A 25,749-nucleotide genomic window follows, 5' to 3' on the forward strand; every position below is an offset into this window, starting at 1 on the left:
TGCAAGTGAGAAAAGAGCGTAATGTTATGCATGTATGTATGTATTAATATTTGTCATAAAGGTACTCGCATTTCAATCAATATGTAACACATAACACTATCTTAAGTAACACGCAAAGAGAGTAAACCTATTGCCATATACTTGGCTCATTTCCAAACCTAAACAGCTGCTTAGTGCACTCTATAATAGTATAGTTATCTTAGACAAATGCTTCTCAATCAAACCTTTTTATTTGACGACTTTCAGCAATCTAGATTGTGAAAGTTTATTGCGTTTTGTGTTACATACAAAAGAACATTTTTTTTGTTGTAATCGTGTCTTCGAAATAATACTAGCAAGGTATTTTAAGGAACTAAGCCTTATTTCTCTATGATGGCTTAGCCAATCTTTTCGGCTTTGCAACTCATCAAGAACTGAAGAACTCTTAGGTTCTTTATAATAAACTGACATCTACTTGAAAATAAGAACCCATTTAACATGCAAAAAGATTCGTCTTTCGTCCCAAAAGGTTTCCTTACGACGTACATTCATTGTTATGAGGTTATTTTAAAGATTGGATATAAACTAAACTCCTACATAGTTTTTAGGTCATCAAAACTATAATCGACTAGTTTTTGCCTCAAAAATCATATGATGCGTGAAGTCCAGTGAAGCCGCTTACCGCGGTGTCGCAAGTTCGAACCCGAGCGTGTCAATAATAACAAAAAATTGGAAAATTACTTTTCGAAGCGACACGTACACGAATCTTTTTCTTTTATCTTTGACGACAAAAGATATCAATATCTTTGTAATTATAACTTTCTTTTTATTCTAAGATGTGCTACTTTGTTGGATAGAAATAATTATGAAACAAGCTGCCGCCGTCACGTTTTAAATATATTTAGGAGACTTGTAATTATGAGTTTAGAGACTTAGAAATACTTGTATGGATGTAGAAAAAATCTAGGTTACGTATTCAGGTTTTTATTAGAGCCTATGTTAATTATGATTTAATATGAGAGATGGTATTTATAATATATGATGATGTCTGCAATAGTTAAGAACGTTTTTTGATGCTCCTAAAAACATGATAATGAGCATGAATTACGAAGTAATAATTTGCAATACATTTATATTATGAAATGACGATGTTAATATAGACGTAAGGTTTCCAGTATAAGGGAAGCAGCAAATGAAATCTAATTTACTGCGTGAAAGAGATGAATATAAAAAAACATAATTTAAGTACTTTATCCACAAAATCGAAAGACAAAATAAAGATAATTTTACGCATAAAATCACTCCTTTTTCCCATAGATATAGGATATCCCTACAAACTTCCCATGTCTCATTCAGACATACAGAATCACCGTTTACGAGTACTACCCACTTTTTGCAAAACATCACCGATAGAAAAATTATTCACAATAAGCTAAATATAAAAGTCTTTTTTCCTTCAACTTAACATTCAAACTACAGAAACCTCGATAAAACTTAACTGCTACAAAATTCTTGAACTCTAATTCACAAATATCTAACACCAAAGTCAAGGCGAGATTTAATAGACAATATCATTGTTTTAACACAGAAGCTTAATAGTTATTATATTCATAAAACAGTTTATTTTAACTATTTATTTTATATGTCTATCGGCATGCGATATAACTATTAAATTGATCTTGAAAACTGAAATAGTTAATTAACGCTTGCTTTTTAATATTCAACGTTTATTTGTGAGTTTGTATTTTACTAAATGACTCAACCGATTGTCACAAAGTTTGTTCGATTAAAGATGTTATTATTTTTTAATGTATGTTACAATTTAAATAAACGAATGTGTAAGTATTACAGGCCTTTCATCTCTTTATTATCTGTTCGAATCGAAACTGCTGAATATAATCAACAAGCAGATCTCACTTATAAAAAACTTGAGAAAGACATTATTTTTTATATTTACAGATATTTGAAACTTATTGCGAAAAGAAAGAATACTCTAGGCTACCAAGAAGAAAAGGACAAAGGCTATATTTTATTGAAAGTGCACATTTTTAACGAACTTAAATACACCATTTATAAACACCAATCGCATCATAAGTACTAAACATAGTACTTTAGCTATATCTTATAGTTATACAGCTAAATATTTACAAATATAACTTGTCAGGTAATAGGTAAACGCGGTTAAAAGGTCAAATTGCAAATACGATTTAACTAGTATTAGATTTGCACCGATGCTAATTGTAGGACTTCTTAGTAAGGATTGCGAATTCACTTATATGTGGTGTTTCAGATTGAATTATTCTTAATTATCTAAATATATGGGTACGTAAAAGGTCACTTATGGTCTTTAAGATTAACCCTAGTTCTTAGATACTAAGGTTAACTTAATATCAAAGTTATTATTGCTAGAAAGATTTTGACATACCGTAACGACTATAGCTTGATTAATATAAACCATAGCTTTACATAACTCTCTGATACGCAGAGGCGTTTAGCTAATATTGGCATTTCAGTTCGTTGCGGCTTATCTATCTAAGTAATAACCGCGCTAAAGGTTGCTTGACCCATTGATCATTAGTTCAGAGAGATGAAACTAATTAGCAGAATCCCATATATCTATCTTCTGTTTCATTTCGCGCTTGACAGATTAGGCGTGATCGTTATACAGTGTTATATGCCAACACGAAAAACGGTTCGGATTCCAGCTCAAAAACTTCCTGATTCCATACAAAAATCGCAACAAGATACTCCTTTATATACTACTAGCTGACCCGCGCAACTTCGCTTGCGTCACACAAGAGAATGGGTCAAAATTTTCCCCGGTTTTGTTACATTTTTCACTGGTACTCTGCTCCTATTAGTCGCAGCGTGATGGTATATAACCTTCCTCGATAAATGGGCTATCTAACAATGAAAGAATTTTTCTAATCGGACCAGTAGTTCCTGAGATTAGCGCGTTCAAACAAACAAACAAACTCTTCTGCTTTATAATATTAGTATAGATAAAGAAGAACAGTGTTACTTTCAAATGCATCGTGTTGATGTCCTATGACATTTAGGTAAGCATTCACTAGGATTACGCAAGCATTACGTCACTCGATTGATTTATAGAATGTACTCGCGAATTACACGATAGAATAGCTTTTACATATTATATTGTACCGATGATATATGTATTGTAAGAAGTTTGTTAATTCTATAAAATGGTAAAACTTCTCAATTTTATATTTAAAATCTTTTAAGTCTTTAAACCCTGAAAATAGGGCTTGATATTATGTATACTAATCCTTTTCTTATATTAATATTTCTGTTTTTTTCTGGCCAGTAATTGATATTGTCCAAGAAACACCAGATAAAACTCATAAGCGCAGACAGTTAAGTATAAGTCCTTCCAAAATGTAACATTTAACTTAATCAGTCGAAAGAATTTATTTAAAACTGTAGTTGAAACAAAATAACTTTTTAACAAACTAATATTTGCTATAACCGAATTCCCACATGTTGCGTTCTAAGCCATTTACATAACCATGCGAAGATATATTATTACCAAATTAATAGAAAACCACATATGCAATCGTAATGATACCACATAGATGATTTGTGGTCATCTGATAATAAGGTCTTGTGACCTTACACGTAATAGTAAGCTTTTATTTCCTTCTCCAAGAACACAGGCCAATACTATTGCATTTTTTTTAATATGTAAGTACCGGTCTTAAGCTAAAATATTACTTCTGCTACTCTACAAAACATAGCCAGCAGACCTATAGCTATTGAAGACTGCATACTTACAAACAACATGCCTATAAATTTTACGAAGCTATATCAAATTTTGTTAAATAATATATCAGATATTATTCATCCTAAACTTGTAGATTGGCGTAATAATATAAAGGCGTATATACGTTATTATTAACAAATATACACTTGACTTAGTAACCATGTGTATTAAAAATGCTAGTGTTAGGTGACTTTACCAATATCTTACGAATAAAAAGATACTATATTAGAAAACAAATCTGCTAACATTTCCTTAACATAAACCCGGAACAAAAATGACACATTCTTAGTTATTTTAGGCATATCATTAACGTGATGTAATAACAATTAAAAACAATAATTATTTAATCGATACTTCCGACAAATATCAATTATTAATTGTAAACAATTATTAATACTTTTATGTAATAATTAGGGACCTATTACGTAATCATATATAATTTATAATATTCTAGCTTCCCGAAGCTTAGCCCGCGTCAATTTCTTTACTGATTATGCGCAAAACGTCTTACAACTTCAAACATTAGTTTCAAAGTACCTGTTTATTTTTATGAAAAGTTAACACTTTAACTAAACCGTAGTTTACTTGAAGTGTTAACTTATTATTAGTATCACTCCAAATTTAAGTCCAGTCTAAAAAAACAAGTCACACATTACAAAAGAATCTAGATTTACAAAACTTAGTTTGAAATTAAAATCTAAATCTGATCTTAGATTTCTTAACGTGTTTCGTTAGACACTGATTTTATCAGTCACTTTAAATATAAACCTGTAATTATTTTTTCAACAATACACTGAGATCTGAGAGTGATTGAGTGATTTAATACGATAGTATTGCAGGTTTTATTCCCAGAATCAAATTGAGTGTGAACATTTATTTATTCAAAGCTTTTTCTGTGATTTCGTTGGTTATGTTTGATGGAAGGTATTTAGATTCTACGATTTTAACTACCACGGTGGGAATGCATCGTAATTTTTCATAATATGTAAAAAACAGGGAAAATATTGTTTTCATAACATCATCTTATCATTTTCTCTTTTAAAAGACAATTACCATATGGTCAACTGATTAGTAATTATTATCTAACCCTATTTATCAAATACTAGCGCTTCCACTTCAACTAAAATATTTTTTTTCTTAGAAACAAAACCCAATCAGAACATCTCAACCGAACTTAGCATTGAAAATATTTAAAATACATTAACATATTCAGAAACTTAATAAAACTAACAGGTATTTTTGTATGTGTGTCTGTACATACACACACACAGCGAGCAAGACACAGTGACCTATACGATAGTGAAAGTCAAGCAAAGAGGCTTCGTGTGAAATACACTTAATTCCTACGTTCTGTTCGTAAAACAAGCGGCTACCTCATTTTATTAGTATTTTCAAAATAATACACACATGTATTTCTTCCGTACCCGATTTGCCAATAGATTCGCCCCCTATTATATGGGACTAACATTGTTAATGGCGAAACGTGGGTGTATGTCATCACCGGTCTACACCTTCGGGTATAGCAGTCGTGATATTATGTATGTGTATACAGACTAGCTTTTACCCGCGACTTTGTCCGCCACCTGAATTTTCCCATGGGAATGCGTCATTTTCCCGGGGTAAAAAGTAGCCTATGTCCTTTCTCGGGTATCAAAATATCTCTATACCAAATTTCATGCAAATTGTTTCACTAGTTTAGGCGTGGTTGAGTAACAGATAGACAGACAGAGCTACTTTCGCATATATAATATTAGTATGGTTGGATAAAGGTAGGAACAATATCCAAGCTGTTTTCTCCCAGTCTGCCTCGGGATGATGAAACCGATCTCTTGTAAAACGAGGAATACTCGCAATAAAATTTGCACGAGTATGCCAATTTATTAATACCATAAACCTAGTTATAAAGCTATATTTATAGCTTAGTATCTTCACAATATCATTATAGTTTTATTAGTCAACTTTCTAGTAAGTTATTAGCATACATTAAACAAACTGGCCCTTTTCCTTTTCACATTATTACGAATATTTACGAAATTTATATGACGCACTGGCGCGGCAACATTTATTCGTACAAATTATCGCCCTGTAATTCGGCTACTAAGGCAAAGATTTTTGAAAAATCTATCCCTGTGCTATATTTTATCTATTATCATGAGATGCGTAAAATCTCTGCTTAACCTTTTGATATGATTTGAGACGCTTATAGTTAACTGCGCTCACAGATCAGTGAGCGAACAGTCAAGTGGGTTAAGCAACTTTAGCGCAGTAATTTTATAGATGGGTTACCGCACAGTGGTATTTGAGCTCCTTACTTCGAAGGACACGAAAAGAATCAGTCCAGGTTGTTGTCAATTAAGATAACAGTAGTTAAATCATGTCAAAGGTTGGGCGTTTTGATTGACTTTGACACTAAGTTGACCACTAACTATACAATTAATGACCCTTTGATTAACAGGTGTGATGTTACATTAATTAAGTATATACGAATGTGTTACAAAATATAAATCCTTATGTAACATGATCTTAATGGCCGAAACATTTTGAGCAATCATTTTGACATCGTTTCACAAATACTACTTGTTTCTTTCAGTGTCGTAAATTATTAACATATTGTTGGTATATTTTTTATATTAATAATTAATATTTTAATTATTGGCAATAGGCTTGCATATTAGCCAAAATAAAAGTCATTAGCATTTTGTATTCAATTCCAAAATTCGTGAAAGTGTGGTTTTAAACTTTTATGAGGTTCAAACTTTGTTTGATGTTATTCAACAACAACCTCTCCTATTTTATAGAAATAAACAGAAGTATCTATGCAAGTCCGTTTGGATGTCTTTATTTTGCATATCAAAAGTCCTATGGATGAAATTTATCAGGCTCATAGAAAAATATCCTGAGAAAGGACAAGGGGTTTTGTGCAAGCAAAGTCATTGACAAAAGCTAAATAGCTTTCAGTACATTTTGATTTTCCTCACCCCTATGTGGGGGCAAATTTATTTCTATGCCACTGATAAAGTGATAACTAATATCTATCACCTAAAAGAGGTCTAGCCTATTGACATATATTTGTAGCGTATTATCTACTCAAAACGATCTAAAAGTGGGCGAGCATATAGCTCTATAGTTACCATATTATCAAATATAATAAGGACAGATATTAACATTTTGATTACCCAATTAGATACCTACTATCATGTAATAGGTAGCGAACTAATTGGTATTAAGTAACTAGCACAATATTACGCATTACTCTACTAAAGCCCAAGGGTAACGGCGTAATGGTATTAGCTAATAAGCCTTTATAATAGTTGGTATAAACCTTTTGTATAGAGGTCAAATGTCGAGATTCAAATGTCACGATGAGATATCGTGCTCTACATGATATTTAAATCTTAGGATATGTCTGAAGATAAATTGTGAATTTAAGTTTTTAGATGACCTAGATAATCTAGAATCGAAAATTCAAAGACTTTTAGTTTCATTATTAACTCCTAGAAGTGAAGACTTTTTTATTATATACTGTTATTTTATATAAAAAGAGATTTGCATGCAAATAATTCCATTAAATCCGGTACTTAAGTCAAATATATCCTTTTTAATATAAAACGTGTTTCGATCATTATTGTTAATATAAATAATACTTAGGTTTTGTTCAACTTTTTGTTGCATACATTGACATTAAGGTATGATATTTAATTAATATATACCTGTTTCAAAACTTGCAGCGCGGAAGTCTGTGATTTAAAACTAGTGACGTTTGAAAGACATTCAGTTCCTGAACAAGGTAGATCTATTTAAAATATCGGTCTTCAGAAATGCCCTCGAGCAGTACGAACAAATGTGACACTTGGTTGACCAATAACTATTCCAAAAAGTAATAAAGTATAGCTATTAACTTGCTTAAGGCTACATGACTAATGAGAGAATGCCTTCAAGCGAAATATTTTATTCCATTCAAATACCGCGAGCGCGTCGATGTCTTTTGTAGCAAAGCTTTTGATCTCTCACATTTGACGTTTCAACTCCACTTTTTATACGATTATTAATCTCTATAACATCTTAAACGAAACTAGGTCTCTAAATCTAAAGCCTTTCAATAAAATTACGACAGACACTAAGTTTTTGCGACAAAATCGTGACATTTATAATTGACAAATTTTATTCGCAAACATTTCTCTAATTTACGCAACAAAAACGTGATGAATAAAAATTCTTACCTTGACATGTTACTAGAGTCGCGCTTAAAAATAAAGCGCACACGACAAAACTCCTTAAAGGCATCCTTCCACAAATGTTTAACCTTGGCTGCAGCATATTCACAGCACTACAAATTCATCGGAAGAAAAAAAAGTTAATTCACAACACTATTTTTTTTATTCACTTTTCTTGAAACATGTCGTGCGCGCGGGCGCAGGGTACCGTTTGTATTGTGAAAGTGTTAGTTCCGTGGACGTCCGTTTGACGGCGCTGTCGGCGCTTGACTGGGCGAGCTGCGCGTACGCAACGCTACCGACGGTTTCTTCGAGCTTGGGCGAGAGACGCAAGTTGTGACAGCGGTCGTCAACTGTTTTGTATAGGTCAAGTATTTAAATGAAGTGATAAGTTATTGAGTTTGGTATTTTTCTTTTTCAGATTTTGTGGACAACGAAACCAGAGGCAACAAGACCTTGCAAGAGAAGGAGAAAAAAAGAGACAAAAAGGGGTGACGTGGTTCTTTGTAATAAAATGATGAAAAGCATTACATAAATATTTGTTCTATCCGGTTCAAATCCGGCCGGATCAAACTCACGACATCCGATGTAGAAGCATGGGAAGACCATCTTGAATATTGTACTATTACGAGTATATGAAGAGATTTCATTTGGAATCGATCTACGAGTTATTTAAACGTGCTGTCACTTTCAATGATTCTTTCAATGATATAATGCGATTCTTCTAAACTATTGCAAACATTCATAATTTTAAATATCTTCAAAAACAACCAAAGAAACATCACAAAATGTTGCTTGCATCTGGCGCCGAACCCACTTCACTTTCAAACTCGGTCGCCTCGCGGACGTGGCGGTAAATATCACCCAAATGGACACAGCCTTAGTACCTACTCAACTTTCCGCGCCACAGGTTCCGGGTTCGACTCCCGGCTACATACTAGTCACACGTGATGACGTGACCTCGCCCAGAACAGAATGTTGATAGTTAAATAAGTCAAAATATATATCAAGGATTTTTTATGAAAGGAAGGAATTTCTGTATTTTTTTCTCTGAAAATTGTTGTAATATTATTTAGGTTAAAAGCTATAACATTTATTAATTTAGTTCAATTATTAACACTTACGATTGTCAAAAGTACGCTTTAGATTAGATATGTCTGAGAAAAGCTGAAGAAAACTTTTGGCTACTTTTTAATGATAATATTTTATGACATTTTTGTATCGTTATTACAGATCAATCATGGTAATATGCCATCTATACTAATATTATAAAGCTGAAGAGTTTGTTTGTTTGTTTGAACGCGCTAATCTCAGGAACTACTGGTCCGATTTGAAAAATTCTTTCAGTGTTAGATAGTCCATTTCGAGGAAGGCTATAGGCTATATATCATCACGCTACGGCCAATAGGAGCAGAGTAGTAATAAAAAATGTGACAAAAACGACATTCTATCTTATGTGACACAAGCGAAGTTGCGCGGGTCAGCTAGTCTACAATAAAATATTGTAATATCTTTCATCTTTTATCGAGAACTTTTCTAGGAACTACCTTATAAGAACTTTAGAGATGGAGTGCCTACTTAGATTTAAACAATTATTTATGGTACTATCCTCTTATCTAAAAGCTGAAGTAAGAAACTCAAAAATAGATTTTCAGTTTGCTATTAAACTGCTTCCAGACTAAAAGCGACTAGAACTTTGGGAAGCCCTTAACACAGGGTAGCTGTTGAACAGTTTTGCTTAAAATCCATCAAAACATCAAAAGTAACGCTTATACTAGCACTAGCTGACCCGCGCAACTTCGCTTGCGTCACATAAGAGAGAATGGGTCAAATTTTTCCCCGTTTTTGGAACATTTTTACTGGTACTCTGCTCCTACTGGTTGTAGCGTGATGATACATAGCCTATAACCTTCCTCGATAAATGGGCTATCTAACACTGAAAGAATTTTTCAAATCGGATCAGTAGTTTCTGAGATTAGCGCGTTCAAACAAACAAACTCTTCAGCTTTATAATATTAGTATAGATTATAATATTAGTATAGATAATATGGTCTAAATATAAAAGGAATACGGACTGAAGCCAGCAACTCTAACCTATAGATTATAGTAATTATGTTATTCTTAACTCTTGATATAATAAACCTCAATTTTCCCACTTCTAATAGAAAATGCCAAGCTGAACTATAAAATATCAAGTAAGTATAATGTAGAAGATAAAATATATCATTACCTACTTAACCGGACGAGATATAACAGGTAGCGAGCTTTCCATCGTAAAGTTCCGGGTACGGTTCCTGTGCCGCACTTAATGTCGACGGAACATTTTTCTAAAACGACTTATATAATTTTAGTATAAATTTTCTTATTTACTGAAAAGTATTTATACATAAATAAATGATCCCCGCAGCTTCACCCACGACTTTTTTTTTTGCATTATTCTTTTTTTATCCCTAAAACCTTCCCTAAGGACAATTTACAAAAAAAAATTGTATCGAATTGGTTTAGCCGTTTTTGAGTGGCGTTTAATAACACATTTGCCAATTCATTTTTATATAAAAATGTGTAAGAAAATTGTCTTTTGCTTAAACGATGATAAAAAACAACGGAAGGATTTTTTCAGTTCACAGCCCTCCCTTAACTGGTAATGTGTACTCAAGGTAAATCTCTCCTATCCTTGAAGAAGACTTCAGAAGATTCGTGCTCAACAGTGGGTCGGTTAAATTTAATATTAAATGTTATTTATTCGTTTTGGGAACTCGGACTCTATTATCCCTCTCTTCATTCCATCATATTATTGGTATAGGTCATAATTATTATCATCAATGCCAAGTATAAATCTTAAGTATTTAATATTCCTACAAACTCTAATTACCTAGCCGGATTGCACGTCAATTAACGACTAGATATCTAGCATATCTATCTTAAAATCTAGATAAAATGTCGGTCTATGTCAACACCTATCGAATCTAAAGATTTTCAATCAATTGAATATTGATTAAAAACAGGTATAACTTGTTTTAGAAGTAGAAAGTATTTACCGCTTCAGGCAAGTTTGAATAAATTCAGAATATTCTAGAAATAATTGACTTTCTTTCGACAACTTCATTACATTGATGATATCCGATAGATAGACGATTAGTTAAGTTAATCGATTAGTTTATTAAAATGCCAGCCTTATGATTTTCTGAATTTATTTGCATCTTTATAGGAGCTCTTTAAGTAAAAACAGCCGTGCGCACCGATCTATCAGGTTAAGCCGCTCTTGGCGAAATGAGTCTTTGGATGGATGACCGTATTATATACTTACCAAGATTTTGCGTGTTTTGGAAGGAATCAAAAATTGTGGGTACAGGCTGTATTTTTTAAAATTCTTTGTAAATTGTTAACAATAGGTAGTCGCTCCATGGTACTCAGCTGCACCCGGCGAGACTGAAAGCCGACTTCAACATAGTTGCAAAAAGGGTAGGCTGAATAACTCGCTCCATTACTAACATAAATATAATAATATAAATTCTGACTGTAATTATTTAGTTCCAAGCGCCAGGAAGGCTAATTATTTGACAAAATGTACGACATTCCATTACAAAACCTTCGACAGCTATCAATTTCGTCACATGATAAGTTCCTTAATATCGATAGTTGTAAAAATCCTTCAATAAATGTTTCCTCCATTCATCTCCTACATTTCAAGATATTAACGCTTCCGTTATTAAAATTAAAATATGCAATTTTGCACATTTGCACTTATAATATAACGAATAATATTGCCAATCTTACTTATAAAATAAATACGAAAGTTTGTTATAATGGATGTATGTATGTTTGTTACTCATTGACATAAAAAACTATACATATGTAATTTGGTACAGCTATAGTTCACACTTCACAACCTAAATTAACACATTGGACATTTTGTACCTCAAGAAATCTATTTATGCGGACAAAGTCCCGTGAATTATTCCCGGTTTCTGTTGTACATTTTGAGGTAGTTTATCTTTTCAATATAGTTTAAACTGATATGAACATGACAATATGAATAGATAAACTACCGCAGAAACCGGGTAAATATAAATTTTAAGGCACACCACACAGATTCATAAATGAGAGAGGAGTTAGGCCCCGAGTCCATAACGCAAATTTTAAAACAATTAAGTAGCTATTCTAACAAAAAGGGAATTATTTCAAAAAAGTGTTAAAAATTATGTAAAATAAGTATTTAAGCGATGCAACATTGGCCAGCGAAGCATGGTGCATATAATTTTAATTGCACATAATTTGGATTAATTGCAATATTCACAAATACTTGGTACCTAAATATAGAACGTATTGCATTTATTTCACAATCAATATATTTAACAACATCCTGTGGAAAAATCTTACTTTTATCTGACACCTAAATCTTTGCGTAATTAAACCGTGTGATTAACTGCAAAACTATCTTAATTTTAACCATAACATAAGTAAACCATATAAGTGGGCACTATCCTTTGTTTATATTACAATTTTACAGCCGGCTAAATATAAAGTAGGTATATGGATGAACTATTAAAGACGCCGAAACAAACTATGTTCGGAATAATGCTAAGTCTACTTGTAATAATAAGGACAGAATCCAGTTAGATATGTATTAAGATATGCATATTTTCTGCTGTTTTGTTATGAATATTTGCGTAATGTAAAGATACAAGTCACGTTTCGTGAAACATTGAACCACATAGGCCCAGCGCAGACAGACCGGAATAATCCTCGCGCGGTCTCGAGCATTTTCTTTACGGCTCGCGGATGCTCGAGCATGCTCGCGACTGCTCGAGCCTGCGCGAGGAAAACTTTCTAGCTTACCATTCTTCATTAAACAGGCCAGTTTTCGTGAAAATTCGTCAACGATGGTAGACTGGGCCATGATTATAATTGCTCTTTTGACTGAAGAAGAATAAAAATGACGTTCTCTCTCTTAAAACTCAGTAACAACATTGAAATTTTTCGTACGATGCTCGCGCGTCCTCGAGTATGCGCGGGGATACCCGCGCATCCTCGAGGACGCGCGAGCATTTTTTGTCAGGTTCAAGCAATTATGCACTTTATTTTAATTAATTTAAAGTTGATTTTCAAGTGCGTTAAAAAAATCCTCTCCGCTGCGCTCCTCTTGGTCTGCGCTGGGCCATACACAGCAACTTTGCACTAATTTTACCAAAAGCTTGAAATGTTGCGGTGCTGCCATCTAGAGAAGAAAAGAAAATTATATACAATTTAACATGCAGGCATACTAGACTCTATAGTCGTACTGACATAGTACAATAGATGGCGTTAGCTTCAGAACTGTGCAGCGACATCTGTTGACAGATTCATGTTAAATTGTTACCTAATAAATTACAATAGATGGCGTTGTTATAAACTGTTACGAATGGCGTTATTTTGTAATAGATGTCGCTACGAATACTTCAAGTTCAAATTGTTAGAAATTATGATGTTCATAAATAAAAATAAAAAGATACAAAAGTGTTGCATTACAAAAATGTCTCCTAGAGACGTAAGTTTGTATGAATAATGACGTGTTTTCTTGTCACTAAACAAGCGTGGAGTCAATCCTCGGTGCATGAAATCCGATCAGTCATGGCAAATTGCTTCGGACTCGTTCAAATCTTGAATACCAATCACGGTAATCGGTTGAAATTATTGAGGTGCAGCCACGTTTTGTTCACACGGTGTGAAACTGATGATGTTTTCTTTATTTATACAATTAGAAGGCAAAAATTGATGGATCCGTGAAAATTTCAAAGTCAACACGCAATGAAACGTGATTGTTGTAATTTAGAATTTAAACGTTTACCAACTTATCAAATGAACTTCTATAATAGTTGTTGGTTGAGATTCAAAGAGTGAATAGGTAGACGTACTTACTAAATTAAAAAGGTTGTTTTCCTTCTGGTTACATTGATTGTATTCCCTAAGAAGATGATTGTAGTCTTAGAAGGCTGTTCTGATTGAAGCAGGACATATATTTTACAGGAGCTATAGGTATAGATAGAATTTAACGTAAAGTTAATTCGAAATGTATCATACGCCAAAATTATTAAATACCAATTCACAATAAAAGTAATACGTACGTCGATACTTGCAAGGTCTAATTTTTTCAACGGAGATTTGAATGAAAAAGAATTCAAAGCAGAGCTAGGTAGGTACATAACAAACTCCAGGTGTTAATCCTAATTTAATTCGCGTAAAATAAAAATTAATGCAGATATCAAGTTACGATTTACGATCAATCAATCAATAATACACACAAGAGGTGTGATTAAACTAATCAAAAGTATAAAAGTAAGAATTGAACGGCCATTTAAAAGAGATAAAATGAAGAAATTCAGACAATAATTTTGGTTTAAAAGAGCCAATGTATCGGGACTGGTTTTGCGGTGGCGAGCAATTATTCAGTCAAAATTCACTCAATGATCGGTGGCCGAGTGGCAGAATGCTTGCGTGCCGTTGCCACTTGCGTCGTAGAATATCTTACCATAAACAACAGGGTTGATGATTTCGCGCGAAATGAAAGCGTCAATTCGGTTCCGCAGCTGTCAAATTTTAATTAGGTATAATTTGTGAATTATTTTTTTTAACTCTATGAAAGGTAAATAACAATATAATCATTTCTATGTAATTAAAGTTTGACGTGAAGTGAAGGTTTCGGTATTGCAATTTTGTCTTCATAAGTTGCTATAAAACAGGCATGTTTTTGTAAATGCATCCAAGATGCCCATTGCCCATAGATAGGTACAAAATATTTTATATGCAAATTTTTGTGTTCTAAAATCTAATCTTTACTTCACCTAAAATCTTCATGAATACTTTTATTTCGTGTATTTTTCTTCATCGTTCTTTTACATCATAGGTTTATTTCTGGTAAACCTAAATATTATAGAAAAAATCATCTGCGCTTTCAATGAACCCTAACAAAGACAATGTTATATAAGTATAAGTATTTAAGACACTCGAAGTAATCGTAAATAATTCGTTAATTTAAAATCGCAGTCGTTAATCGCAAACAGACAGACACGCGTTAATCATGGTGTTTATAAGTACGAGCCTCAGGCTTCCGCCATTTTGAGGTTACGCGGGGATGCGGTTAATATAACCATGTTAACCATTTCCTTTAAGCTTCCTTCACACATTTGACTCGTTAAAAGTCTGGACCGTTTTCATAGAAACAGTTATAGGTACCTACATCATAAGCATACATCCCGTAAAAGGTATCGTCGCAGAACTTTTCTTTTTAATTGGGTATGCTCAGAATACATAGACCCGTTTACACAACTTCTAATTATCTAATAGCTTATTAGGTAAAATTTGGCAGCTTTTTTCATAAATTTGGTGTTATAAGTATGAACCGTGAAACTAGCCCTTACAGTTCCCTTATTTTGCCTGTCAGAAAAAACTCACTTTAATAACTTCCACGTTGCGTGATCAGATGTGTATATTCACGATATCAAAACGTATGATTTATGGATCCTTACATAGCATTGCTCTTTATTACACGCACCTTTGCTTATTACTCAAAGAATACTTCCGAAAACATTAAAGAAAACAATATACGACTACCTATCATAGACATACCGAGGAAATAGCAATGTACAATTTTACCCCTAACTATCTTAATTAACAAAACGCCTAACACCAGTAGGAAAGACCGGCAATAAGAGTTAGTTTAACCAAAGCAGAAACTCTTAACTTTTAAACTCTCGCCGTTTCGGCGCAGGTTGCCCTCGCCGTGATCGCAGGCTGACTGGAGCAGCGATGACAGGACTTCGTGTATATGAGGCGGACGAATGTCCATTCACCCTCATATTTTTCAAAGCTGTAACTTAAACTCAATAAAGGGTCAAAATGCGATATATTCACTAGTAAATAACTACATAAAACAACAAACACGTTACCATATCTGCCTACTGTAGCAAGTAGTAAACAGTATAGTCAGCGAAGCGACGGTGCCGGTAATTCTGTCGTCACCGCACAGATAAGCGTCGTAATGCGACACGGTGGACTAATGAAATCATTGTCGAGTTACACCGTAAGGCGGCCTGCACGCGAACGCCTACTAGTCGTTCAGACTTTTTTTAGTTTTGAACCTGTTTGTGTTGGTATAGTTTGTTAGTTATTGAACTAATCGTAGTTTAGTAAATAGTATTGTGGTTATAATTGTGATCTTATTAGAATTCAAAAAGAGTATAATTCTAAGTCAGTCATATTCTGTTACGTTTTCTATTTACGCATTTATATGACACGTGTAAAACAAAAATGTAGGTAGGTATGCAAAAAAATAACGAAAAATTATTTTATTAAATGCACCTGAAACCCGACATGTTTCAGGCTATATAACAGAAACATCCACTTATCGCCGATTTATCCTTTATTGCATATCCAAATTGTACTATTGCAATATGAGCGAGTCTGAAAATCTAACTGTGTAAGTATTTTGCACAACTTGGGTGGCGATTTTCGTTCATTCATGGTTTAACTGCTCTGAAAAAATATTTTGATTAGAGTAACTAGAATACAAATAAATATAACTAAAATATAAATATTTAGTTAATCTAGACAAAACGTTAGTATGTAGGTAGTATCAATAAAAAACATTACAAATTGTCGTGGTAGCATAAAAACTGCTTGGAATTTGATCGTCACTATAAAGTAGGTATTATTTATTATTAATGGATTAAGTAATAAGACATGTAAGTATTTACTGCATTTATTATATTATACACAATCGGTCGCGTTAGTAATCCAACACTAGACATTTTACGACTAAATATTTTAAAAGAAAATGTACCTACTTCTCTTAGTTTTTTGCATCCATAGAAGAACATTATAAACGATTATACGACAATCTGTCTGATAAGCTTTCACGGCTAAACCGTTCAAATAATTTAGAGGACATTTTGCTAGGAGGTAATTAAATACCCGGGATCATGAATAGGCTACTCCTTTGAAACTCAACTTCTGAAGACAATGGTTTTTAAACTTTTACCCGAACTACACGCGACCGAAGCACGGATCATATAAAAGACTATATTATTAAAAATTGTTACCGTAAACAGTAAATAGGAACCCAATAGTAGTTATAGTAAGTATACCACCAGGTACTAAATCCCATTGCGATTAATCGCAATTCGTTAAATGCATAGCCGTCTTTATAAGGACCTATTGTGACACCTACATACGTGTGGTGTACAAACCGACAGTCCTATAAGACTTGCTATACATATAGATATAGCCACTACGTGATAAGATTCTCTATAAGATCTTATTATAGGTTTTGTCTCCATCTCTGAAAGTAGAGGAGTTTTTAGTGATACTGCGAACAGAATGATAAGTTTGTGCCTTTATTTGTCTTAGTTTGTGTCCTGTTTTAGTATCGGATAAGTAAGAAAGTCGAATGTGAGTGTAATTTGTAATTAATAAACAGGAATTGATAGTAGTGTTTAGCAAGATATAGTCGCACCTGAGACTTATAATTTAGAAAATAGGCTAATGATTTACTGCAAAAAGAATAATTGAAATGATCGAGAAGTGTTTTTATTTTACTTGTTACACAAAAGAAGATTTACAGCAATTGACTTAGATGGTAATATGGACCTTTTTCTTATTTTATTGTGTTGGACTAAATGTCCGAGATCCCTTCAAGACACAATTTTAAAGTATCTCTAACTTTATAATAAGCCTGCTTATTAGTAAACTAGAGTCAGGTCTTTGTCGTCACGATACAATTAAAATTTTGCTTGAGAATAATTCAACTTAAATATCTATAATTCTGATAAAAGTAGAAAACTCTATTTTACCCAAAGTGATTGTTTTAGCAGGCCGCCCTAATACGGTTTCTATCTAGACTGATTTAGCAAATGTATAGCAACCAAACATCTATCTGTTAAATTAGTTAATATTAGTACCTATTAATTTTTAATCTATTTCTACGGTAGTGGTATCAAAACGACTACGATACGAAGGAAAATACGACTATTAGCAAAGATTTGTAAAAAAACACTTTAAACCCTTACGAACAGTATCTGGATTAGTTAGTACTTAAACTAACAGCCGATTGACGTCTGGTCAATGAGCAGTCGCAGCCGGGGGCTAGACTGGTCTCAAATGAGATGACGTAGTTAAACGGAAGGCGACGACATTACAGCCATTAGCCGCATTAGACGTCATGCAAATTGCTTCATACTTACGTTACTTGTATAATCTGTGACTGCTTCTAAGTCTAGACCAATCAAATACGATTTCGTTTATTTTTCTTTGGATAAGATGACCGGCGCAGCTCCTCTCCTGTGGGCGTCAAGGAGAAGATTCTCCATTGACGTATGTTTAATTTAATTATTTAAATCACGGATCTTGAACTATCTCCAATTGGCAAAATACGTGTTTGTTTTTTCATTTTTCCTATATACCTAATAATAACGTTAAGTCCTTAATGATAATACGATGACATTACGTTAAAAACTTCTAAAATACTAGCGGTAATTGATCTATGGACTAACCGCAGCTAAGGTCACATTCAATCGTTTACTGCCCTGTGAGTGTAACTTTTTTAGACTTTTATGAACCATCTTTAAAACATACTTTGGTGGTAGGCTCTTAGACCAGGGAACAAATACCACTCTTATAAGTTTGATAAATATCTTATCTCAAATCAAAGATAACTTCATAAAGAACCCTGAAGCTGTACCATTTACTGGTCACCAAATAAACTGGCCAGCGAGTTCCTAGATTCTTAATAAATGGTCAAAAAACCCTAAAACCTTAAAAGTTGTTTTTACCCTGAAAAGCCACGTGACTACAAACCACGTGGCCCGCAGTATGAAATGTGTAGGTAACTTCAATTAATCATAATCTATCGTTAATCAAAATATTTCCAAGATGTCATCACATTAAACTTTCGAAATCACATTAATAAACGCGAAATGTGAGCGAAAGTCTAACTATTTCTTTGAACTGCAACCATGTCGTTATCATAACTTGAAAACTTATCCATGTTTTAATATTTTTAGCCGATTGCGCAAATAATGTTCATGATTAATTTAGTAAGGTGCTTATGGTGTTGCCAGTTTTCTAGTTAAATAAAAATCATAGTGGGTTTAGTTGGTTTGTCTTTTTTGTTAATAAATTCCTCGGTAGGAAGCCCGAAATGGGTGTTTATAATAAGGTAAATAGGTTTTTCTTAGTGTGAATGTCCAGTTTTATGAGTTTGGTTAGTAAGTTAAGTTTTGTATGCGTATCTGCTTATTTATTATTTATTTTTATAGATAAAAATATAAATCTCTGCATACCTACCCTCAAATTAATAAGGACGGGCTCCTTTCTATTATAAAAAAGTTTTCTCAATAAACACTACCAGAATACACAACTCTAGAAAAAATGTAAGTTAATCTTTATTCTTTACTGGATACGTAGTCAGGATACTGGATAATGAGCTATAATCTTCCAAGTAACTATAGTAACTTTTAACGAGTACCAGTGGTGGCTAAAATAAACCTGGCTACTACAAAATGCAGCACTAAATACCCTACCTACTCATTCACCATTTTACTACCTACCTACATTTATGGATACAAAGTAGGCAACTTAAACAGTAGGCATTATGCCCACGCACGCCAAACTCCGACATACCTACCTACAGTATGCCAATACCTACTATTTTGAAACACTAACTTTATTCCAAAACTAACACAACTCCATTCATAGAATCCATTCACGACGCGCGCGATTGCCCGCCAAAACTATCAGTGTTGCCAAAATAACAAGCCGAATCACACTAAACAAACTATATGCATTAGCGATCATTATAATTTTATTTAGCCTCTGGCGAAACTGAGGCGTAAGGCTCCGAGATGTGAAAAAAAAGAACCCTTCCGCAAAGAATTTAGGAGTGCCCAAGACTGGGATTGAATCCGACTTGCTCGTTATAAATTTTGTGTAAGATAACAATGCGTGCGTGTGGGTGTGTGGTACAGTCGCTGACGAGTATAGTTACGGCACGCAATAACGCTAACAAGCGTGCGAGCGGGAAACCGGTAGCGAGGCATAGCGTCGTCTCGCTCCCGCCGCCAGCAACATGGCGCGCTGACTCGGGCGCAGGCTCGAATCGTATCGCCTGCCCACTCAAGGTTCGCTGACTGCCGTTCTTTTGTTTTTAATGTTGCCGCGTGGGAATTTCTCCCCGATCTAGTGGAGAATCTTGAAGTAGACTTTTTACGAACTTGCGTGATTTTTTAAACTCAACATTTAAAACATGATATTGAAGAAAGGTATAAAGTATAATAGCTGACACTTTTGCTGTAACTAAAGGCTCTAGCTAATTGCTAAGAGAAGTTGTTAAACAATTATTATATTCCGTTATTAGCAGACGTAATATTTTTGAATAAATCTACAAATTTAAATTGAAAAACAATATTAAATACGAGCAGTAAGTTTAATTAAACTTATTAACCGTTAAAAGTAGCAATGGAATGTAATAATAACTACTTCATAAATTACCACGCATTTTAATTATCATCGTTCACAGATTTAACGTCCGATTCACTCAATTTAAAACGAAATTAATAATGAACGGAAATAAAATTAAGCGTTAAGCTATTAATTATTATTTTTGACAGATGTCAATGAACATAAGATTACTTCTCTAATATTTCAAGTTTCTTGGTTAAAACAATACGTTTCTTGAAAACATGTTTTTTTATTAATGTGAGGAGAATTGGTTTTGCCCTCGGAGAACCCCGAACCGCAGACGAAAACAGCGTCAAGCGAGGACCTGCTTCAAACCGAACGTCTGCATACCGATCGTTGGTTTTTTATAAGCGCGCGTCGGTGCACGCGGCGCGCTGGCTGTGTGAGTGAGACGCGTGCTGGTGTGGGTGGCAGCTCGTTCGCGCGCGCCGCACCATTGTTGTGTGCAGTACACTCGCGACTCTCGGCCCGCCGCGGCCCGTTTCACGCGCGCTCGCCGACACCGACTAAAACTGCCGGCGATAAACAAAATAATGACCAGTGTACCACATTACGTGCATCGCGAGTGCAACAAGCGACAACAGTGTGTGATAACAAGTATGTAACGTGCGTGTTGTGTTAATCGGAGTGCGTTTTAAGACGTGTTTTGGAGTTTGAAGGCGCGTGGACAGCGCAATGCACGTCGAGTTTAGGTATGTGCCGACCGATTAATTATGGCCCATCAGTGAGGGGTCGCTGGCCTGCAATTTCGCCACTGAGATCGTTTAGTGTATTTTTATAATCGGTGACAGATTTCGCGTCGGCACGGTGCGACCACGGCGTGTGGCGGCCGTGCTATTTACACGGCTGTTTTCGTTTACATATACAGAACTGGCTGGCGTCAACGTTTTCTACCTAGTCACTAGTCACATCCGTCGTTTCTTGTGGTGTTTTATGTGCATTTGGCGCCGTCGGTGTGTTATCAGTCGCCGGGAAGTGTGTCGAGTAATTTATAACGTAATTAATACGTTATCGGTGACGGTGAAACTATGTAATCGCGTGAAATGTGAACTTTGCATCCATTTCTGATCGTCTGGACACATCAACACATGGCCCCGGCACGATTTTATTAAGAATCTCACGTTACCGCACTGCGCTTGCCATTGGTCGAAGATGCAAATGCCCCCGTCGTAAAAAAGTAATAAAAACACTTGATAAAGTACGATGCCCATCTAATCATTTCATAACGTAGATAAAACTTCAGTGCCAACCTAGTTCTGTAACTTTAAATTGTGTTTGAATCCAATATCTGTAAAAAATAACACTTTCAAACTATTTCAAAGTTACTCCGAGGGCATGTGTCAAAAGTTTTGTTTATGACAATATTCACCAAGCGTAGGTACCAACATCACAAAACTTTTATGAGGGTAAGTACAACATTTACCGGACAGTTTCAATATCAAATAAAAGAGATTTTCCTAGCCGTGGAATGGCTGTAGATCACAATTTGTTATTTTTAAACAACGTGCTAACCATCTTTTAATGAGCTAACAACTCTGAAAGAAGTATTTAACCCTAAAATCTAGCTGAAAGTAGTTAGATATTATTATGTTTAACTTATGTGATGAATTACTAATACACCAATTCAAATACTAATACGTGTACAAATAAAATGAAATGATGCGTTGTCTTAAATGATTAGCAAACATATCGTGTTTCTAGGCAAGTAGGTCTTAACGAGTTAAGATATATACTTACCAGTATTATAAACAATCGCCCCAGGAGTCTATTAATTAACTTCACTATGTCCGGCGGAATTATTGAAATGTTCATTACGCTACTAAAATGACAATTCATGAGGAACCAAGTTGATAATTGTAATGCCATTTATTTTTTATTATCATTGGGACCCCAATAAATAACAAAATAGCCCTACAAATGTGCACAAGCGCACCTGCTTAATAAAAAGTTGAGATGTCCTTAATAAAAGTATAGTTTATTGGAACGAAATTATACATGTTACGACGTTATTAAAGTTCAACCTAAAACAGGAATTTTCATATGCTTTGCTTTCTTTCCCGAAAAAAAAACTGAATCAAGTTTTATCACAGCATTAAATCCTAGATAAACAGTTTTCGATCATCAGAATCTTGTTTCGAAACCTTATAATTTAGTTAATCAACAGAATGCTGATCTTACGGGTCAAAAAAACAATCTACAAAAAATCCTGGTCCCATTCAGACGAATCCTCCGAAACGTTTCGACCATTTCTCAACGCAGTGACCGTAGCAAGCAAAAAAAGAATATTATTTATAACCTTTATTCTTTTTCAAGAAAAAATATATTTCAAAAAATCTTTTTCTCTTTTTTTATGGCGCGCAGTTAAACGCGACAACTCGGGGTCACGAGCGGCCAGTTTGAAAACTGAATTTAGTTAGCCTTTTTTAAAACTTTGTCGACAAAACTGATTCCATGCATTTTTTATGTAGGGTCGGTTTATATCTCGCTAATCCTAGATTATTATTAAAGCTTGTATGCATTTTATTGCATATGAAACATCTAAATCATAACTACATTATAGTAAATAATAACTTTCAAAGTAGTATATTATGTACACATAGAAATTTTGAGCCTAGTAGTTGCCGGCCGGTTCTCAAGTTGTGCGCGGGAAACAGATCTAAAACACTTTATTCTCAGAAGCGAACAATCGTCTTATTTTGGTCGTTATCTCAAATGAATTATTCATATAATCGCATTTCCTACGCCCGGCGAGTATTATTGGATCTAATTATTTTTATTTGTGTTGTTATAAAATTAAATGTCTATCTTGTCGCTATTAAATCTGTGATTTTTATCGTTAGTGGGCGGTCATCGCGTAAACTGATTCAGTAGGTAGGTACGTGTAAGTGACGTTTGTTTATTTTATTGAAGATTTTAGCGATTACGTGTAAAATCTATTGAAATAGTATTATATTCTAACGTATTTACACACTGCCGTGTAATAATAAAATAATTAGGTGCTAGCTTTGGTCTACCATGATAAATCCTAGTAAACCATAATAATTTGAAATAGACCAGCATTTCATACTAAACTAACACTAACAAGTTTACAATCAGTTTCAAATTTTTCCTGAATGAAATTGAAAAAAAACGGACTCTTATTTTACAACAACAAAAGGCAGTCGCATTACAGAGACAACTATTAAACGCGTGCGGCTCGCTATGAGAACCTGCGCGAGAGTTGAGAATGTTAATGCGCTCGTGTTGTGCGCTGAGCACACGCGGAATACTGAATGCGTTTACAAATATACTGTGTAACTAATATAGCCCACCATAAAATAAAATTTTCAATGGTGTTTGCAGCACTTCTAACGTTCATGACTTAAACGTGTCGAGTGTTAAAATCTTAAGTTAGTACTAAATGTCTAGTCCGGGATAATAAGTTGCGGACCAACGTCGTAAACAATTACATAGGTATTGTAACTTTGAAGTAAAATATTGTCTGCTACACTTTAACAAACTAAAATTTATTCTTACGGTCCAATACAGAAACGTCGCTCAAACTTAAGTAACACTTAAATCTCATCCTTTCTATTACTGTGTTGGTATGCGCCACATAGAAATATTGAGTTATGTTTCGCTATTCGGGCTAAACTCTTATTTTGTTACCACATACTTGGTAGGTATTTCATACCTAGACGTCTCTACAATGTTTTATAATCTTAATCTTAACAGACACATAAAGATGTAGGTATGTTACTTTTTACATATATAAACCGAGTTGTTAAAGTTGGAAAGGATAATATATAAACTGGCATTTGAAACAAATTCAAATAAAACCTACTCCTTTAGTTAGTGAATGGAAATGCGGTCAATCATTCCCACATTATGACAACAATAAATCTATATTTTAATTATCGTATGGTCGACAACTCACATTTTTACCCCACAAAAAATCAACCACGCTGTTGTACCAACCACACAAAGTGAAACAAAACGTTTACAAACTATAAACCATAAGCGCGGGTCTACATTTGAAAATAATTTCCATTCTTTGGAATTCAAATCATTGCGTTCGGATAGTTTGTCATTGGAATTCAAATTGATTTCGACATGTCATCGAGCGAGATTTCATGGTAGGCAGTTAATCTTAGTTTATGATTATCATACGAGCCACGTTCGTTCTTTGTTGCCCGGCCCATAGGTTATGTCATGTAATGTCGATGTAAATACATAGCGGACTTTTAGATCGATTGTTTGTAGTGGAAATTCGTCAATCATTAACACATGCAGTAGGTCAGGTTATGATTCATTAAATGTGTGATAGCTTAAAACAAAGAACAAAGTGTAGGTCGTTACTATTTAAACTTCGCAGCAACACAGCGTAAAAATTACTTGCAATCAACTGGCTAAAATGTAAATGGCGGCAACTGAAATATCAGTTACTATTTAAAATATCACAATGGAATAACAGTATTGTTATTTAAAATATCGTCATTATTTCGTCCTTTAAACGCAGCAATTAAAGTTAAAAATACAAATAATATTATAGTGAAAACATCAATTACTGTATAAATATCGTTCCCGACGCGATGTAATGAGCATTTCCTAGAAACGGTCGAGACTACGATTCGTCCGAAAAAATGCGACAAAAAATAAACGTTAACACAATTGGTTTACTTTTTAAAATTCGACGCTGTTTTTTTATCATAACCTACGTTTTGAGTTGAATATAAAAGTATTTTAAATGTTCAATAATTTACGTAGGCAAATGGAGTAATTTGTGCAAAATGTATCCGAATATGTTTTTGCAGGTTTGCCAACATGATCGTATGAATCGGAATGTAATTTTTTAAATTGGTTATTCCATAATTTGGCATCTAACATGAATCCCTTTGCCAGTAATCTGTACATTTTTCATTATTAACACTGAAGTGAAGTCTATTCGTTTAGCATATAAATTGATGTACCAACATTGTAGATAATAATCCTACTAGGTAGATAATAATATGATGAAAAAATGTTCGAAAACTGGATTTTAATAAGCAACGGAACAGGTTAACAATGAGCATTAAATTACAATATTTTACACAAGTTTATAATACACCTAGTTATAAACAAGATATCGGATGAGTTCTTTTTTTTATATAAGTGGGTGCTGGACATCATCGTATACAGCCAGGTTCAACCAAGAATATGACAGTTGAAAAACGCATTATGAAATTAATCTATAATTTAAATTTCTGATTCAAACCTAAAGAGTTCCGTTTCTCCTATTTGTAATAGCCGCAGTTTAGCTAAGTA

General features: G+C 34.0%; 2 protein-coding genes across 13 annotated transcripts in view; one reads left to right on the forward strand and one right to left on the reverse strand.

The window, feature by feature from the left end:
* Positions 1 to 8,265, reverse strand: part of LOC142983911 (uncharacterized) — a 116,154-nt gene extending 107,889 nt beyond the window's left edge. Inside the window, exon 1 of one of the 3 annotated variants that reach the window (XM_076131103.1) lies at positions 7,981 to 8,265. In XM_076131103.1, the coding sequence (XP_075987218.1) occupies positions 7,981 to 8,077 (97 nt within the window). In that variant the 5' untranslated portion in view covers positions 8,078 to 8,265. The remainder of the gene's footprint in view (positions 1 to 7,980) is intronic. The other 2 variants (XM_076131102.1, XM_076131105.1) reach the window with 2 other exon arrangements.
* A 12,523-nt stretch (positions 8,266 to 20,788) lies between these two features.
* pan (transcription factor pangolin) overlaps positions 20,789 to 25,749 on the forward strand; it is a 138,405-nt gene continuing 133,444 nt past the window's right edge. The window contains exon 1 of one of the 10 annotated variants that reach the window (XM_076131235.1): positions 20,789 to 21,158. The gene's annotated coding sequence lies outside the window, so the exon portion shown is untranslated. The remainder of the gene's footprint in view (positions 21,159 to 25,749) is intronic. The other 9 variants (XM_076131229.1, XM_076131234.1, XM_076131226.1 and 6 more) reach the window with 9 other exon arrangements.

This window comes from Anticarsia gemmatalis, chromosome 25 (genome assembly GCF_050436995.1).
Source record: "Anticarsia gemmatalis isolate Benzon Research Colony breed Stoneville strain chromosome 25, ilAntGemm2 primary, whole genome shotgun sequence".
In the NCBI taxonomy this organism is placed as follows: Eukaryota; Metazoa; Arthropoda; class Insecta; order Lepidoptera; family Erebidae; genus Anticarsia; species Anticarsia gemmatalis.